General features: G+C 37.5%; 1 protein-coding gene and 1 long non-coding RNA gene across 5 annotated transcripts in view; one reads left to right on the forward strand and one right to left on the reverse strand.

Annotated features, from left to right (window-relative positions):
- The window catches only part of LOC107126920 (uncharacterized), a 195,756-nt gene that overhangs the window by 64,867 nt on the left and 111,139 nt on the right, over positions 1–19,750 (forward strand). The window lies entirely within an intron of this gene.
- CCDC141 (coiled-coil domain containing 141) overlaps positions 1–19,750 on the reverse strand; it is a 210,274-nt gene that overhangs the window by 11,328 nt on the left and 179,196 nt on the right. For both annotated transcript variants that reach the window (XM_015432436.4, XM_074009537.1), the window contains 5 exons: positions 13,522–13,662; positions 12,604–12,798; positions 11,018–11,201; positions 7,621–7,733; positions 3,177–3,293 (listed from right to left, as the gene is read on the reverse strand). In XM_015432436.4, coding sequence (XP_015287922.3) covers positions 3,177–3,293; positions 7,621–7,733; positions 11,018–11,201; positions 12,604–12,798; positions 13,522–13,662 — 750 coding nt within the window. The remainder of the gene's footprint in view (positions 1–3,176; positions 3,294–7,620; positions 7,734–11,017; positions 11,202–12,603; positions 12,799–13,521; positions 13,663–19,750) is intronic.

Consider the following 19,750-nt stretch of genomic DNA (forward strand, 5'->3'; position numbering starts at 1 on the left):
AGGACTTCCGAACTTTCATTTCTGCTCATGGGCATAATCCCTTGAATTTAATCATTGCCCTGTAGGCAGAAAAAGTGTCTGGAAGAGAGAATGCAGTGATATTCCTACATCCATTCAACTAAGGGGGCAGAACCAATCCTCAAAGTACATAGAGCAGGCAACTACTTATGTGGTAAATTTGAAGGAACACCACAAGACTTTATCTTCCAAAATAGCTCCATAACAGATAGCCTTACTTTAGGGTAAATAAGATTTAATGAAGGTAAGTAGGAAGAACACAAAGAAAGATATTAAGCATAGGACTTGGTCTGTAAGAGGCATTTGTAGAGAAGGCCCTTAGCGGGGGCTTTAGACAAAAAGGGGTAATATGGCATTTTTGGGCACTTTACGTGGACAAGGTAAAAGAAAAGGGAACAGAGAGGTGGTGAAGAAAACACTTTGTCTCTTCCCAAATTTTTTCAAGGCAAGTGTTTCAGGGACATCTTCCTGTACCTGCCAGGTGATCAGGATTAGTGTGTGTGTGTTGAGGGTAGAGGGGGAGTGCAGGGATCCTCCTTACCCAGTCTGATAAGAGCACTCCACTGAATTCTTTGGTGCAGAAATATTTCCATGCTATTGCTTGTAAACAGATAAATAGGAAGAGGGGAAAAGTTTGTCATGGACATCTACAGTATCATTACAAAACAGCTTATGTATATGCAACAGTTCCCGGGAGCTCCCATTTGGTCTTGTGGGAAAAGTGTATGGTTAAAATTCAGGAGAATTGGGGTGACTACCAGTTTTTACACTACTTTCTGTAATTTTTGGAGGGCAATATATTTAATCCCTTTTGGCCTCAGTTTCCTCAACTGTAAAATGATATTTGATCAGATTATTGTTAAATCCCTTCTAGCACTAAAATTCTATAACTCTAAATGCTGGCATCAAAAGCCACCATCTTCCACCGAATAGTTCCATGACTTTAGGTGAGCCTGTTAATACTGTGTGCTTCCATTTAATCTGAGGAGTTTTCATAGCTTCGGTGCTCACGTTGGGAATAAAACACCATCACTAATCTGTTAGCAGTGCTCCGTGTGTTACATTTAGTGAATTGCCTAATTCCACCTACTGCATTTTTGGGTCTGAAAAATGAGAAGTACTTTGCTATCTCCAGGAAAAAAAATCCCTGTGTTGAATATATTCTGTGGTAGTTCAGTGGAACTATTCTTTCCGACTCAAATAATTTCCTCAGGAAGGCTACCATCATTTAAGGGTATCAGAATTGACTGCAGTAATACCAGGACCAGCTTTTCACTTGGTGCTTCCCACATGGGGTTGTGGAGAATCATTACATCTGATGTACATATAAATAATAGAGACAATAAGAGGGTAAATGTGATTGAGCTACTTAAAAGTGAAGATTACTGCCACCCTTTCATTTGGCTGTCTACACCAATTGCACCAGGACATAACATAATGTTAATAAGAATTCTTGACAGCTGTAATTGTAGACCTTCACTTACACCTGAAATGACTGATGCTATATCTTTTTAGTTTATATTAGAACAAAAGTGATTTTTCCATGAATGTAAATCTTGCTTTTTTTTTTAATTTAAAGGAATCTGTTTCTTCTAATAAGAAAATAAAAGCAAGATAAGCACTTTTGCTAAGTATAAATTATTTTTGTTTGCTTTGGTAACAATTTTTGTTTCTGAGTTCTTAGTAAATGTGTCTAGTTCACAATGTAGGAAATGTGCAGAACTAAATAAAATAAATGATAGGATGCTGAATTTAGTAACTCTTAGAAACCTTTTTAAGAAAATGTGGTGCATTTAAGGCTATTCTTTATTATGTCAACCAGTCATTCTCAATTTAAGTGATTTTTGTATAATAGACGCTACTGGCATCTAGTGAGCAGGGCCAGGAACACTGCTAAACTCCTACAATGCACAGGACAGCTCCCCACTATAGAGAATTCTGTGGCCAAAATGCCAGCGGTGCTGTGGTTGAGAAACCCTGATTTAGACCAATCAGAGTAACGTAAGATCATTTGATATAAGAGTAACATCCAGCAAAATGACCAAAGTTTGGCAGCTTTCCTTTGCCTCAGAGAGGAATTTGGGTTTAAGTGGCTCAAGACCCTACCACAAAAAAAGACAGTTTGCTTAACAGTACTTGCTGCCTGGTGGTTGTATAACTGCACCAGGCCTTGGCATAGATTAACCTGTGGGAAAGGACCTATAAGGAAGCTGAAAGAACTCTATTGACTTCAAGGAAAGATAAATCTTTCTCCATGAAATAACTACTACAAATGGAGAGGGTTTGTGTTTATTTTTAACTCTCATGTCACAAGAAGTATATTTTATTAATTTGAGAACGGTTGAGAATAATGTTGACTCTGATTGTTCCTTCAGCTCCTCGGTAGAGAAACACTGGGGGCAGGCAACTTGGCAAAGCAAAAAGTCAAAAGCTTATTATAGTCCAGCAGCGATGAATAGAGAGTGAGCAACTTATGCCAAAAAACCATCATGATGTTGTGATTTAAATAATACTTTCAAAATCATGATACATTTGCATTTTTGTGAGTATCTGTAGTCATTACATGCTTTAATTTATCAGTAAGTGCATACGTTTTACAATAATTTAAACATTTCTCTAAATACTTTAGTATTTATATTTCAGCTGGATTCTATGGTTTGGTAAATGTGCCTGGAAATATCATCTTAGAGGTAGAGTCTATGGGAACAAGATACTATCTAATTTCATGAACTAAGCTTTGCTAATGGGTTGTGTAAAACAATAAAAATCATGGCTTGGCAATATGATGAAAAGGGAGAAGTAAAATTTGAAGTTGGATTGGATATAAAAAGACAATGGAAAAGGCAGCTAGAGATGGGAAAAACAGAAGTGGTTTGGGGTGACATGGCATTTAAATGGCTGTCCCAATGCTACTGTGAAATGTCACGGTTTCAGTACTTGATAGTGAGAAGCTCAGAGGAAACAGCATAGCAGAGAGAAGCAGCACTAAGTAAGGAGCCAACGGAAGCAAGGAAGGAGGAAACTCACATTGCATTTACATTGGGAAATTCTATTTGGATAGATAAGAAGGCTGCAATTCACTTTTATTTTGCAATGAACAATGACGCTAACCTCAAAGCAAAAGTACTGAATAGCTGAGGTTAAGTAGTTTTCTTTACCTTATTCCTTTCTTCATTGCATATTGTCTGCTTATTTTTTGCTGGTTCCTTTAGCAAGTCAATGTAATCATCATGGAAGTCTTCCAAATTTGGATTCATCTTTAAAACGTCTCCCTGCTGTACAAAGCAACAGTTAGTGAGAGCCTGAGCCAGGAAAGTTGGAGGAACAGTGCCATACACTACTTGGAAGAAAACGTAGACCACTTGCAACCTTTCAGCAAATACATTCCACAAGAGACTGGTGTACTCCCATGATGTGATTTATAAAATTATCCCTCCCAGCTCAGTTTCCCTCCTGCCTCATTCCTTTGATAGAGTTCATTGCCAGTAAAAATTGGTTGTTGAAAGGCCCAGCAGGAAAAAAGTAATCATTATAATAGGATGCTCCTGCAGGAGCATTCTCTAGAGAAAGGAATCATTATGCATGGCAGTGTAAACCATTAGGAGAGTCTGGGGAGCAGCAGTGAGGTAGAAATGATTAAAGGTTTCTAGGGGAGAAGAAGGTAGGAAATCCAGAGAATCAACACAAGCAAAATACCAGGGAGACTCTTGAAAAGAGGAATAAAATATCACTGAGTATAGTAAAGAAAAACAGCAATTGAGAACACAGACGCTTCATGTGGTTGAAGATATTTTGTTCCCTGCATTTATGGGGCTCAGTTTTAGTCATGGAGGTAGTGGAGGTTTGCAAAGTGCTGTGGAGTCAGTGCGAGAGCCAAGAAGACTTTGTAAAGGTGGAAAGAGCCACTGGTATCCCACGTGATAGAGCACGCCAGTTTAGAATGATGATCATACTGCAATGGAAGAGTCTTTATTCCACCTGGAATACGATCCTTGGAGCATGCAATACACATGCTCATCAAAATGCACATGCGACACTGGCTCGGAGGATTCAGGGAGACCCACTACTGGGGAGATTCTGCTTTTAGTCCCAACTCTAAACTGAACTGGTTCGTGTCGCTCAATGAATCACTCTGTTTTGGTATGCAGCTTTGGTATGCAGCTGATTCTAAAATATCAGCTGGTGTGGAAAGAATGCTAGATTTTGAATTAAATCTAAATTCAAATTTCAGATCTACCACTATTGACTATTGGGGCCCATGTAAAGCACTTTTACCCTCTTTGGAATTTTCCTTTCACCTCTACACAGAAAACATTTGCCTTCTTTTCATCTCAACATTATTTGGAAATCACTGGAGATAATGTATATATGAACGTCCTTTGTAAGTCTGAAATTGCTATACATTAGAAAGGATTTCTATCACTATTTCAGCCTTGACAGGAATTGCTGAGCCCACTTTCTATAACTTTGAAAAGAGAGCCATAGCATCAACCTTTATATTTAAAAACATAAAAAATAGACATTTGCTCTCTTCATACAAACACCTATAAAGTGCTGGTAAACATTCTTTGGCAAGCATTTGTTGCGGCTGTAACTCATAAAGATAATGCTGATGCCTATTTCTTTTGCCAGGGAGACCCTTTCTCATTTCTACATCCACCCAAATTAAACACCTTCAAGCACTGAAAGATAGTTCTTCTCTGTACCAATTCATTGGGCATTTACTACAAATGCCAAAACTCTTTCTGGATAACCTGCTTTAAAAAGCAAAGCAGGCCAGGTATGGTGGCTCACACCTGTAACACCAGCATTTTGAGAGGCCAAGGAGGAAAGATCACTTGAGTCCAGGAGTTTGAGACCAGCTTGGGCAACATAGTGAGACCTCAACTTTACAAAAATATCAAAACATGTAGTGGTGCATGCCTGTGGTCCCACCTACTTGGTAGGCTGAAGTTGGAGCATTGCTTGAGCCTGGGAAGACGAGGCTGTAGTGAGCCACGGTAACACCACTATACTCCAGCCTGGGCAACAGAGCAACACGCTGTCTCTAAATCAATCAATCAATCAATCAATCAATAAAAGGTAAAGCATAATGTTAAATGTTGTGTGGGACACTAAATTTAGCAGCGCCAGAGGGTTTCCTTAAGTATAATCAAGTAGGGAGAGTTGGGATGGCAACAGTAGTTATATGTGATGTAATTATATGTAGTAGTTATATGTGTGATTATACTAGTGTTATAGCCTGAATGTTTATGTTCCCCTAAAGTTTATATGTTAAAATCCACATCCTTAAGGTGATGGTATTAGGAGATGATGCCTTTGGGAAGTGATTAGGTCATGAGGGTGAAGCTCTCATGAAGAGGATTAGTGCCCTCAGAAAAGAGGGCTGAGAGATACCCCTCATTCTTCCACCATGTAAGGTTAGAGTGAGTAGACAGCTACCAGGAAGTCCTCACTAGACACCAAATCAGCCAGCATCTTGATCTTGAACTTCCAGCCTCCAGAACTATGAGAAACAAATGTCTGCTTTTTATAAGGCATCTTGTCTATGGCATTTGGCATAGCAGTCAGGATGGACTAAGACAGGTAGGAAGGCACACAAGTGGCATGAGAGATCAGGGAGGGAGTGATATAGCTAAGGAAGGATTTATGGAGGAGGCAGCATTTGGGTTTGGCTCTGAGAGATGGTAAGATTTTGAAAAACAGACAGAAGGTCATGTCCTTGAAGTAAAGGTTTAGAAGTGGGAAATCCCAGGGAGCACAGTAGATCAGTAGGACACAGATCTACAGTGAATATAGAAGCACAGTGGTTGGGAAAGGTGACCAGCCTCAGAACATTGAAAGGCCTTGAATTGGAACTTGACTTGGTAAGGAAGAGTTTGTAGTGGAGTGTTGTGAATGTGAAGATGACACTAGCAGAACTATTTAGGAAGGGTAATCTAGCTGGGAGTATAATTAGGGGACTCCTGGCTAGTGCAAAAGAGAATCCAAGTGACAGGTTGAGCGTGAGAAAGAGAGAATGCAATCCTGACTACTCTGAGTATGGAAGGAATGGAGAATAAGGAAGTGGGAGAGGCTGTGGAAACAGCCCTTTCAGGAAGAATAGCCATCAAGGTAAAAGCTGAAAAGGGATATAACTTGAAGAAAGCAGATTTTATGAAGCTGACCCTCACTTTAAGATGTGCAATATAAATGGGAGGAATACTGTAGACAATGAAGAGCAAAGAGTCAGAGGAAGTAGTGATTTGCAGCCTGTGTATTGGAAGTCAGAAGCAGCAGCAGCTCCTCAGGGGGTGGGATGGAGGTGGGGAGGAAAGGATAAATGTTGAAAAAGATAACATGAGATATATGGTTTATTATCATTGTGAAACATTGATGGGAAGCAAATAACATATATATTAGAATATTAATCATTTCATATATTAAACATTTCAGTTTTCTCAAACCTGATTGTAGAATTTATGTGTGGGTAATAATACAAAAGAAAGAAAAAGCTATGCACAAAGATGTTCATTGTGGTGTTATTTAAAATGGTAAAATGGTTAGAAAATCTAGATTCTTAACCAAAGGATAAAGATAATTTAGTTGGGCACCCACTGAATTAAAAGCCTCACAAACTATTTGAATGGAAGAGGCACATAAATTTATGACATAGAAATTCCTACCAAAAAAAAAGTGGCTACTAGAAATAAATATAATTCTGCTCTGAACTGCGAGACCACCACTAGGCCTCAATAACAATTATCCCAACAATAATCTTGAGTATCTTCACAGTCAATTGTCAGGGCTGCCCTGGGATCCACTTTGTAGATCAGGAAATGGAGATTCAGGGAGATTAAATAATGTAACCAAGGTCACAAATCCAATTATTTAGGGAGTTGGCATTTCAAGGCAACTGTGCTTTGCTTTACAGCCTTTGACCTTAATGACCTTGCTATTCTGCCCATCCTCAACAACCAGTTCTTTCAGCCAGCTATGAAAACAGCATTAATCAAACCAGTTTGTGTCGTGACACTGACAAAGAAACATATGTATTTCACTTTAACTGGTTTTGCTTAGACATAAACACATTCTCTATATTTGTTACCATGAAATTGGTATTCTATGAAAAGTGATCATGATTAGTTTACTATTTCCATGAGGAAAAGTGTTCAATGAATATAATACCTGAAGATTAATTTTATTTTCTCTGGTGCCACAATTTGGAGAGGAAAAAAAAAACCACCCTGGCATCTATTATTTATGAATAAAACCATAGGCTACTTAATTATGAAACAAAACCATAGGCTACTTAATACAAAGTTTACTGGCAGAGTCTTAATGGGACACATTTTTTAGGATATGATCCATGAAAATGTAAACCAGACACCTTAATTGTGTTTAGCCCTCATTCCCAGCAATATTTTTCTCTGCAGTGATGGGAAAGAAATAGAATTAATTATCAGAAACACCCAGATAATTATGTTAGAAAGCTGTGAAACAAATGTGCACATTACGTCCCTTGAGAAATTCTATTAAAATGTCTTTGCACCAGAAGACATTTGATTAACACATTTTTATTTATTTTGCTTGAAAATACATATTCTAGGAAGAAGAAATTACCTTCAGTTTTTCTTCAAGCTCTGTGAGGGACTCACATAATTCAGTCACAGATTCAAGAACCTCTTTGTGTTTTGTCACTATTTTCTCAATATATTTCTGTCCTTCTTCCAAACCTGGGGAGAAGGATGAAACTAATTTTAAAGGTCAAATTTTTAGCAAGAAAAAAAGTCCAGGTATAAATTCATATCCATGTCCAGTGTAAGGGCTGATAAATTGTAAGTTCTTAATAAATATTTGCTGAACAGATAAATAAATGAATAAAGACATGTTTCTAAAAGCTAGATATTCTAGGAAAATGATTACATTTGCTGTACCATGCCACTTTCACATAACCTAAATAATGTTGCTACATGAATAGTCTTAAAGCTCAATTCTCCTCAGTTTTTCCTATTCAGAACATCCAGTGGTTCCTCTCTGCTTAGAGAAGAATAAATTCCTCAGGATGGCATTCAAGGCCCTTCCATAACATGGTTTCAGTCTGCCTCTCCCAAATGTATGTCACTCTAGTTCTCTCCTGTATTTTATCTCCAGCCAAACGGAACCAGCAACTCCTTCTGAAGATCCCCACAGCAACTGAGTATTCCTTCCTCTACCAGGACTACTGTCCCTCCACTCTCTATTTCTGCTGTCCAAATATAACCTACTCTTTAAGGTCCGCCTGAAATGCCAACATTTCTGTGAAGATATTCTGAATCTTTTCCAACTGGGTTTCTCCATATATATTGTAATGAAAATAGCTACCATGTAGCACATGCTTATTATTTGCCTGTGCCTAAGCACTATATAACCATTGTTCAATGTAATCCTTGGATAGACTCTACTACTATCCACATTTTACAAATGAGTAATGCGATGCTCAAAAGAATGTCTTGTCTGGGCACAGTGGGTCGTGCCTACAATCTGAGCACTTTGGGAGACCAAGATGAGCAGACTACTTGAGGTCAGGAGTTCGAGACCAGCCTGACCAACATGGTGAAACCCCATCTCTACTAAAAATATGAAAATTAACCTGGCATGGTGGCGCATGCCTGTAATCTCAGCTACTCGGGATGCTGAGGCAGGAGAATCACTTGAACCTGGGAGGTGGAGGTTTCAGTGAACCGAGATCATGCTGCTGCACTCCAGCCTGGGTGACAAAGCAAGACTTTGTCTCAAAAAGAAAAAAAAAAGAACTTCTTTAGGTGACCCAGACAATAAACGGAGGAACAGGGATTTGAACCCAGGACTATCTGACTCCACACCCCAGGCCAAGATTGTGTCACACATTGTTATGGGCTGAACTATGTCCCCCATCCTGCCAAGTTCATATGTTGAAGTCTCAATTCCCAGTACCTCAGAATGTAACTGTATTTGGAGATAAGATCTTTAAAGAGGTGGTTAAGTTAAAATGAGGCCATTGGGATGGGGCACTAATCCAATATGACTGGTGCCCTTACAAGAAGAGGGAGAGACACCAGGGGCGTGTGTGTGCAGAGGGATGACCATGTGAAGAGGCAACAAGAGATCAGCCATCTGCAAGCCAAGCAGAGTGGCCTGAGATGAAACCAACCCTGCTGGCATCTTCATCTCGGACTTCCAGACTCCAGAAGTGTAAGAAAATAAGTTTCTGTTTAAGCCACCCAGTCAGTGGTATTTTGTTACGGTAGCCCTAGAAAACAAACACGAACATTTTATGTCCTTCTCAATCCATTTACCATACCATGACTTCAAGGCCTAGACTGTGGTCTCTTGAATGCAGGAACCAGGTCTTAATTGTCTTTATAACAGCCACAGCTCTTAGTAGATAAAGGTATGCAAAAGTTTGAGATAATTTTTTTGCATGAAAATTCTGAGTTCAGTAGTGCTTGAACAGCTTGTAAGAGTTGATATAATCTTAAAGTACTTCCCTTGATGTACTAATTTTAAAAAATGTATAGCTTCCATACCAAACAGATGGAGACTCATGTCATTCATTTATTCATTCAGTGATTCATTTATTCATCAAATATTTGTTAAGCTGTTGGTATGTGCCATTAGACAGTGAACTAACAGGCAAAAATCCATCCTCGAATACAGCTTACACTCTGGTAAGGAAAGCCAGGCAACAGACAAATACCTACATAAAATGTCAGTTGGTGATAAGGGCCAGGGATACAAACAAAGCCAGAAGCAGGATCTTGCATGTCAAGAAGGGAATTTAACTTTTTAGGGGCTTTGTCAGTACTTATCATGCTCTGAGATTGAATAGGCACTGATCCAGGCACAAATACAGTGAAAAAAAATATATACTTTCCTCAAGTTTATGGGAAGTAGAGAAGATAAATAGGTGTTTATACTACAATGTAAAAAGTTCAGTCGTGGAGGAAATATATACCAGGCTATGGGAGCAGAGTGTCTCCAAAATTTTTAGTGCACTTACACGGTAACTCCAGCAAGAAGATGTCACCTTAGTTTCCATTAATTTTTCAATCCGTATTTTATTATTTTTATGTGTCTACCCTTTTCTTCTGGAATATCATGAATAATTCATTCTCAACAATTTAAGTAGTATACTACAAAATTTCAAAATTTATGGTTCTCCATGGATAGTGTTTCATGTTATATAAGAGAAAATATCTGGCAGCAGCCATGGGCAGCCAAATTAAGCATTTTGTACCAACTGCTGTGTCTTCTTTCTGGGCTGCATTTGCCTGGTCACTGGGAATTACTCTGGATCTCGTAGGACTGATACCAGGGAATTCATGGAACTTATTCCTCAGAGCCCTCAAGTACTATCATCCTCCATGGACTTCTTAAATGGGGGCCTCTTTTAGGAGGAAGGATCTCCCAGGCTGACATGACGTTATCTTTTCTAGTCACGGAAGAGAGGAAAGCAGAACTTGTAAAATGGCAATTTGAGTTCTCCCATTTATTCCACAAGTGAGAGGAAGACAAAGGAGAATTTTCCAGGTCTTTCTCAAATTCGTGAACCAAAAGCCTCGTCGAAATGAGAGGGCTGGAGACTTCAGTCTTAGCTTTATGTCTACTTAAAGTATTACTGAAGTTTTATATGTTTTTCGAGGAATCACTCTAGTGGAAATTAAATGGGGTTTTTGTTGTTGTTGTTTATATAAGCTGAATATTGTTCTGGTGTCATTACCCTAGAGATGAACAACAAGGATGGAGGAGAAAAGAGAATAGAGAAGGAAGGCTTACACAAAGTAGTTAAAAATCTGCAGGCTTCATCTGCTCCAGAAATTCCTCCCTCTGTTCCCTGTTTGCTTTCCCTGGCTGTGGGTTCTTATCTTGAACCTTTTCCCTGAATAGGTTGTTATACTGTGGACCCTGAGGACTTGCCACGCTCTTGCTTTCTACTGGATTAGGCTCAGTATAGATTTGTTCAATGGCCAATCACAGGATATCTTAAAAGAGATCTCACCATATAAGCGCTGAGCAAGGTCAGTGGCCTCCTGAATTCTTTCTTCTTGCTGCGGCACCGAGGGTGCAATAAACTTATTGAACTGCTGGTGGAGAATTTTCACAGCTTCCTTTGTCTTGCACTCTGTGGAATATTTTCCCACTCTTACAACTGTGGCACTTGCATCTTCGTACCAAAAGTGACACTAAATTTAAATAGGATAAAGCACAGGTGAAAGAAATACGGTCCTTCTAAAGTTCTTAATTTTGACCAGTGGAGTATCAAATTTTAATTCCCTCAACTTTATGTTCACATTGGCTTGAACTTTCTAAGTCATAATAAAGAAAATATTAAAACATGATCATATTCTTTTGCACTTAAATGTTAGTGGCAGAAATAAGTACAAATATGAAAATATATATAAATAAAACTATAAGAAAGTAAAAATATGAAACTATATTTGATTCTCCTGCCTTCTTAGGTTTGCCTAAAATATAATTCCTAAGAGGAATGTTGCAGACTTACAAGAACAGGCAGGATAAAAAGCACCTGGCACGACAAAGAATCCAAATACATGCTAAATGGCAAGAAAAAGGTCAAATGTTCACAATCCAGCATAATGAATTGATATCATTAACAATACACTGCTAAAGTATTGCCTGATGAATACTCTACCAAATAAATTCTCCTTGAAAAATAAGATTTAGTTTATGAGTGGGAAAATATCATCCAACAAATAGCATTTCACCTTTTCTTAATAGAAAATAGTTATATTTTCCAAACACAGTGGAGAATGAGACAATTTCTCATTAAAAATAAATAACTGTGATGGAAGGAATGTCTGACCCAGACCCAAAGCACTTATGCAGGGTGAGAGATAGAAACACATGACTCTGTTAGGAGTTGGTTTTAAATAAGTGCCACAAAGGCACAACAAACCTGTACATCATATGTAGAAGACTGATCATTTTGATTCTCCTTAATCTGGTGTTAAATCTAAAAACTCAACTGCATTAGTGGTAAAGACGTTCTGTATCTCAAACAATAATGGGCAACAAAGAACACTCAAGAACTTCAAGTGCAGAATTTCTTCAATACGAAGTGTTCAAACAATAACTTTAACTTGTCAAATTTCATATATTTTATGTATACTCTACCTTTTATCCTCTTGACAGTAATAAAACACCAATAACAACTTTTTGTAACTGAAAAATCACAGTATCGATCTTTAAAATAAATATTTTCAAGTTCTGTGAAATAAATAAGCCACTCTGAGCATTTTAAACAGATATCCAGCATAATTTCATGACAATTAAACATCTTCAGTTGATGAGGTTATGGAGAAACAGGAACTCTTATACATTGCCGGTAAATTAGTAAAGACCTTTCTCAAGATAAATTGACCAATAAAACCAAAGACCTTATAACATTCATCCCCTTAAGTCCAGCAATTCCATTTAAAAGAATTATCCTAAGAAAAAAAATCATGAAAAGGAGCATGATACATGTATAATGACAATAACAGCTAATGTGACATTGCTTTAAAGTTGCAAAATAATTTTTGAAAACAACATTGCAACATGGATACCACTGCAAAAAGAAGATACCTCTTCTATCACCTCCTGGAGATGCTCAGTCAGGTCCAAATTCTTCTTGTAATCTGTCACAACTTTGTCAAAGTCATCCACATGTTTTTGCAAATCCTTCACGACTTCCAAAAGGACATTAACTTTATCACTTGGATAATTTAAGAAAGAATCAGAAGTTTTATTACTAACTTTTTCCATTTTCCTTTTCAAAGCCTGTGTGAAAAACAAGAAGTTTTTAAAATAACATTCAATTTGTATTTATGATGCTAGTGATTAAATACCGAGAAAAAAACTAGTAAAAGCTTTTGCAGCTTCCTCCAATCTATTAAAATAATAATTATTACAAATATATTATGGAAAGAATGGGTTTTCCCCAAATTCTATTGATTTAGCATTCAGCAAATAAATAGAAAATGTACACAGGTTTATTCCAGATTTTGAGACTAGTAATATGATATTTTTTAAAGACAATGATAATTAAATCAAATAGTTGTCCTCAATAAGCTCACTGTCTCCTGGAAAAGGCATTTAAATAATCTAGCCAGTACATGTGATAATCAGGGTAGGAATAAGAGGCTATAGGAGCAGCAAAACTAATGACATAGATGGACGCAAGAAAAGGAGGAGGAGTGTAGAAGGCGTGTGCATGCGTCCATGCATGTGTGTGTATGTGTTGGGGAGAAGAATGGAAGTAGACACGCTGGGTAGGTTTGGCAGAAACCATTCTGGATCTGCCTCAAGAGATAAATCAATTTATTATGTATTTTTACATGAAGGATAAAATTGTTATAAAAATGGAAAAATACCCTTTGAGTCCCAATGCTACAAAAAGCCAGAGTTAGGTATCTAGATTTGAAATGCAAAACAATTTTGCAATAATTGTGTAGTACATACATACACACACACACACATATACAAACCATATTTTCTTGTTACCTGCATTTTTTCAGCGTACATATCAACTTGTTGAATTTGATATTTAAGCACCTTCAGATTCCGATATTTTTCATTTTTCTTAGTGTAATTAAACTTCAAATTATTGAATTTCTTTTTGACATCTTTGAATGACTCTTTGAGCTGTAGTTCAACAAAAAGAAATAGGTGATTTCCTTAAAATGAGAAAACAAAGTAAGTCATAAAGAAATCAAAGCATCTGAACACTTCAAAATATTCATAATCTTAAAAATGTATTTAGGGTAATTTTCTCTCCCCTCCATTCCCTTCCTTTCCCTTTCTTCTTTTTTGAGACAGGGTCTCACTTTGTCACTCAGGCTGAAGTGCATTGACACGATCTTGACTCATTGCAACATCTGCCTCCTGGGTTCAAGTAATTCTGATGTCTCTCCTAAGTAGCTAGGACTGCAGATGTGTGCCACCATGCCTGGCTAATTTTTGTACTTTTAGTAGAGACAGGGTTTCACCATGTTGGCCAGACTAGTCTCAAACTCCTGGCCTCAAGCGATCCACCTACCGCGGCCTCCCAAAGTGCTGGGATTACAGGCTTGAGCCACCGCGCCCGGCCTCAGAGTGATTTTCAATAGAAAACAAGTCTGCCAAGTGGACACACAAAGTGAATTTAAATATATCCTCCAAATATGAGTAATTATAAAATGTTTAATACTTTTCGATTTGTAATTTTTAATTAGGAATTATAGCTATAGAACATTCCTTTGTCCCTCAAGTAAGAAAATTTCTCAGATATCATACATAAACTTTTAACAACTCTAATTTTCTTATTTGTATTTATTTTATATCTTTTTTTCCCATTCATTCTGTTTTCGATATGCTAATATTTGCCCCAGATCTATCTTCCAATACTCTCTCACAGCCATCATGTATACATTTATTAAGGCTCCAAAAAGCTATCCATGTTGAAGAAGTCAATGAAGTGTTGACATTTAGACCACCTGGACATCGGTGGGGTGGAAGAGAAGACCCAATATGAGATTTAGTAGGGAAAAATAACTATTATCTGCCCAGTTAAAAATTATTTTTCGTGAGCAGTTCTGAAAAGAGTTTTACTTCTTAGATATAGACCATTAACTTCAGAGATCCTTCAAAAACAAAAAAAGTAAAGTGACAGTTGTTGCTAATGACAGCTAAGCTAACCTGTGTATAAATAAAGCATACAGCTATCCATAGGGGAAAGATTTTGACAGTCTTAAAAACAGTTCAACTTTACCAGTGCACCAAATTTCTAAGCAGCCCAGTTCCATTAAATGCACCTCTTTCTGTCCCTTCTCTATATTTAAGAAGGATAAGCATATTGACAGGCAACTCTCTGTATTATCAACAAAGTACAGAGAAAAAAAATACCTTCTCAGATTATATGGAGGCATTTCACAGCAAGACTGAACAATGTCATGGTTGATAAATTTGAGCTAAGATAAGTCAGAAAAGCATTAAAATTCTTTTTGATGACAGCAAACAAATTATTTGGGAGGGAATAAAGACCATGCATGTGCTAGATTTTAGAATTGTAATGCTGAAAAATATACTTGCCCTACAAAATGTATGCTTTTTCAAAATGCTTATTTCAAATTCTGCAGACTGTGAAAATAAAGCCTTTATCTTATCTTTAACACATCTAGGAGACATCAACTTTAAAGCTCTAGTGGAATTGCACACGGAAATTATTATACTGATAGAATTTTTGCATCGGATACACATATACTTAATCAGTGTTGTTTAGTTTATATGGTAAATAATGTTGTTGAACATTACTTTTAAGTTACAAACTAAACCAAGCACAGAGACCGCATGAACTACTTTAACTGATAAATAAATCAGTAATGTTCAGAAAAAGTGAAAAGTTTCAGAATTTGAACATTATTTCTCTATTAGAAACTCAGCGGAATATTTAAAAGATCATATTCAGTTGATGTGTTTGTGAAATAACTAATAAACATTTACATTCTATGGCACTCAATGTTTTAATGTGCATATGTTTGATTTTAACAAGAAAGGATAAATAACGTCAATTTTGTAAGATTGAGATATAAAGGGGTTATATCCTTAGTAATTTACATAAAATTTTGGCAGGAGTTTTTGCAACTATAAATGTAATAAGTACTACATCTGAGGAAACCAGACATTATTGTTTTAAAAAACATCTCAATAACGAGTTACTATTTAATGAGTGCAGAGTTTCTGTTTAAAATGACAAAAAAGCTCTGCAGATGGATGGTGGTGATGGGTTCACAACAATGTGAACGTACCTAATACCACTAAACTATACACTTAAAACAGTTAAGCTGGTAAATTTCATGCCATGTGCATTTTACCACAATTAAAAATGAAGGGAAAAATGCCCTGTCACTAAAATTTATCCACTGGAAAATAAACTTATATATTCTTCTACTTAAATGTGACATACATCAGAAAACCTTAGTCTACAGAAAGGAAGAAGGGCTCTGTCATTAACCTGATAACCACTGGATTACATCTGCTTTAAATGGGAAAATTCAATGTCTATTTGAAAACTATATGATAAATAGAGAAAGGCTGAAATTTAATACTTTAATTTTCAACCATGAGATTTTAAATCTACTTTGGATTAAGAAATTTAAGACTGATAAATGATGAGTGTGATTTGATTTCTGTTTGCTTCAGAATGTGTGCACTTCCACTGAAGATGATTTATAAGGCGAAAGAATGTTCATGACACTGTGGGCATGTGAAATGGGATCAGCTTCTTTCTGACACATGAGCTCCCTTGACAAAGTTGCTGGCACTTTTCTATTTTGGTTTCACTGGAAATCCATTTTAAATCTAAATCTCTGTGCCTTTTTTCAACTCAAAGTCAGGACTACTGCAGATACGAGTGGAAGGCAATATGCACGAAACTACCTTCAGCGATTGAAAAATCTTGCCATTCTTAATTTTCTTACCTGCACTTTCCAATATGAAAACTTAACTTCCAAAAAAAAAAAAAAAAAAAAGAAAACTTAACTTCCCATCTAATCCCAACATAACTTGTGGTCATATTTTTAAAGGAACTGAGTGCCATAGTTGCTGGGTGTGGTATCATTGTTCACACAGCTGTTTCTAACTTTAGTCAACTTGTCAACAATGGGGAATGGTGGGATGGGGCTGAGACAACTGCTCCAGTTGAACACATAAGCGGAGAAATACACCCCAAGCTTGGGGTGAGAAAAATTTTACCCTGTTAGAAATCTTTAAATGATGTCATAATTCATACTAAAGTTCCTCAAAGTTTTCAGAAAATTAGGGAAAATATATTTTTAATGAATAATTTTATTTTCCCATCTTTTCACATGGTCAGCTCCTCTATATTTACCATAGAATAAACAGACTGAGTTAACATAGCTATAATTAGAAATAAGCTATTAAGATTTAAAAACTATAAATATTTTGAAATTAGCAGAATGAGCATCTTTGCCAAATTTTCTAGCATGCCGTAAGCCCCCTCTCAGGGTTAGAAATGAACAAAGCTTCTTTGGAAAGAAGCAGAAGGGAAAGAGGCTGATGCCAAGTGAGGCTGGCTTGCTATTGTTAGTCCACCCTGGGCAAGCTGGTTGAGCCAGCTTTGGCATGAAAATGTATTATTTATAAGTTTGCTGCTGTCAAGGCCAATTTGTGTGAGGGACATGGGACATTTAAAACAGAAATGCATTTAATGCATTTAAAAAGAAAGCCTTTCCTTAGAACTATGGCACATGTTTGGCCAGAAGCAAAAATATAAAATGACTGGTCAATTTCCATAATGTCCCCTTCATGAATGTCATTTCTTGCCTGTCATTTTATTTACTCCAGAAAAAAGCTTTCTGATGCTCATGTTCAGCAACAGAAAGCTGTGATGTTATCACCTCCCAGGTATGCGTTATTCAAAATCAAGAGACCCAAAGGCTCAAAATTTAACCCAAATCATTTGCTACAATTATCAATTATCACTTAGGGAGGCTGTGGTGGGTGGATCACCTGAGGTCAGGAGTTCAAGACCAGCCTGGCCAACATGGTGAAACCCCATCTCCACTAAAAATACAAAAATTAACTAGGCATGGTGGCACACGCCTGTAATCTCAGCTACTCAGGAGGCTGAGGCAGGAGAATTGCTTGAATCCAGGAGGCAGAGGTTGCAGTGAGTCGAGATCACACCACTGCGCTCCAGCCTGGGCAATAGAGTGAGACTCTGTCTCAAAAAAAAAAAATTTTTTTTGTAGAGGCAGGGTCTCACCATCTTGCCCAGACTGGACTTTAACTCCTGGGCTCCAGCAATCCTCCTACCTTGGCCTCCCAATTGTAGAATATTCAGACTTAGTGCTAGAGAGATTTCAGGAGAAGACTTTTTGTCCTCCTTCCATTTGGCAACCACACCCTTGTCTTCCCATGCTTGAGGCCAGTTGCTAGAGGCTGAAAGTGGGACAACTTGGGAAGACATGACAATTGCTCTGCCTTAAATTGTAGGTAGCAACAGGTGTCAGTAATAAATATTTTATCCATTTTGCATGTTTTGTGTCTTCATAATATGTTTGTCAAGTTTTGTTTTCTGAAAATGATAACCATAATTTAAAACTTCAGCTCTCTTTATTCTTCAGAAAGATTCCAGTCATTTTGCAGATGTTAAACACCAAAATGTTAACATTTTAACCTTATGGAATGGATGCTTTTAGAGCAAATTGTAATCTTTCTTATCCTCTTACACATACCATCCAGATGGATCCAGGATGGGGCCCACTAGAGGAATGGCTGTGACTGTGAAGTCTCATGGGTTTTAATGCTGTCTAGACTTGAAGTTTCCTGAGGATGTTTGTGTTCTTTTTTTTCTTTTTAATTGGTGGAGTCTCACTCTCTTGTCCAGGCTAGAGTGCACTGGAGTGATCACGGCTCACCGCAGCCTAACAAACTCATGGGCACATGGGATCCCCCTGTCTCAGCATCTCAAGTAGTTGAGACTACTGGGACATATCACCACATTTGGCTAATTTTTAAAAATGTTTGTAGGGCTGGGCACGGTGGCTCAGGCCTGTAATCCCAGCACTTAGGGAGGCTGAGGCGGGTGGATCACCTGAGGTCAGGGGTTCAAGACCAGTCTGGCCAACATGGTGAAACCCTATCTCTACTAAAAATACAAAAATTAGCTGGGCATGGTGGCGCACACCTGTAATCACAGCTACTCGGGAGGCTGAGGCAGGAGAATTGCTTGAACCCGGGAGGCAGAGGTTGCAGTGAGCTGAGATCACTCCAGCCTGGGCGACAGAGTGAGACTCTGTCTAAAAACAAAACAAAAAAAAAAACAAAAAAAACAAAAAAAAAATTGTAGAGGCAGGGTCTCACCATCTTGCCCAGGCTGAACTTGAACTCCTGGGCTCCAGCAATCCTCCTACCTTGGCATCCCAAAGTGCAGGGATCACAGGTGTGAGCCACTGCTATTTGTATTCTTATGGCTTGGTACACAGAAGCCACAGTAACACATTCGTTGAGTGAATATAATGGAGTCCTTTTTAAAGAAAATGATGAATTCAGGTTATAAATCTGGAAAATAATTATTGTCTGTACTATACCATTGTGCTGCCCTGTTGGGTGTTTTGCCATCTATGCAAACTCTTTCTCTGCTTCCTTTGCTGCCATGGTCCTTTTGTCAGTGGCAAAGTGCTATACAATGTCAGGTGGTTTTAATTTTATTGTGTATGTGTCCATAGCAACACTATTCCCCTATTCTAATTTACTGCTACTAATCGACTTGTATCCCTGGAACTCATTGGACTGATTTATTCAAGTTGAAAAAAGAATTTGTGCCATTAGAACATGTGACTGATACATGGAACATATATACTAAGTCCTTTTCTGCATAATTCCTGATGGGCAAGATGTTGCTACAGTGGAAAAATTCAGGGTAAGGTAAAATAATTATCTGGAAGTTCTATGTGGAAAACTTGAGAAAATAAATACCAACCCAATTCTGTCATTACTATACTTTTCAGCAAAGTAATTGTGATCTGTAATATAAGCCTCGAGCTACAAATTTCCATTAACATCATGTAGATGTAAAGGTAATTTTTTTGGTCAGGTTGAAAGAAGAAAACATGCTTGATATTAACTTATTACATTTCTAAATGTAGATGTGTAAAGAATGATGTTTCTGTGTCATGTAATATGGCAGAGAATATGTCTATTGTGCTTTGTGTATGAACAACTTATTTAT

Source organism: Macaca fascicularis, chromosome 12 (assembly GCF_037993035.2).
Source record: "Macaca fascicularis isolate 582-1 chromosome 12, T2T-MFA8v1.1".
NCBI classification, from domain to species: domain Eukaryota; kingdom Metazoa; phylum Chordata; class Mammalia; order Primates; family Cercopithecidae; genus Macaca; species Macaca fascicularis.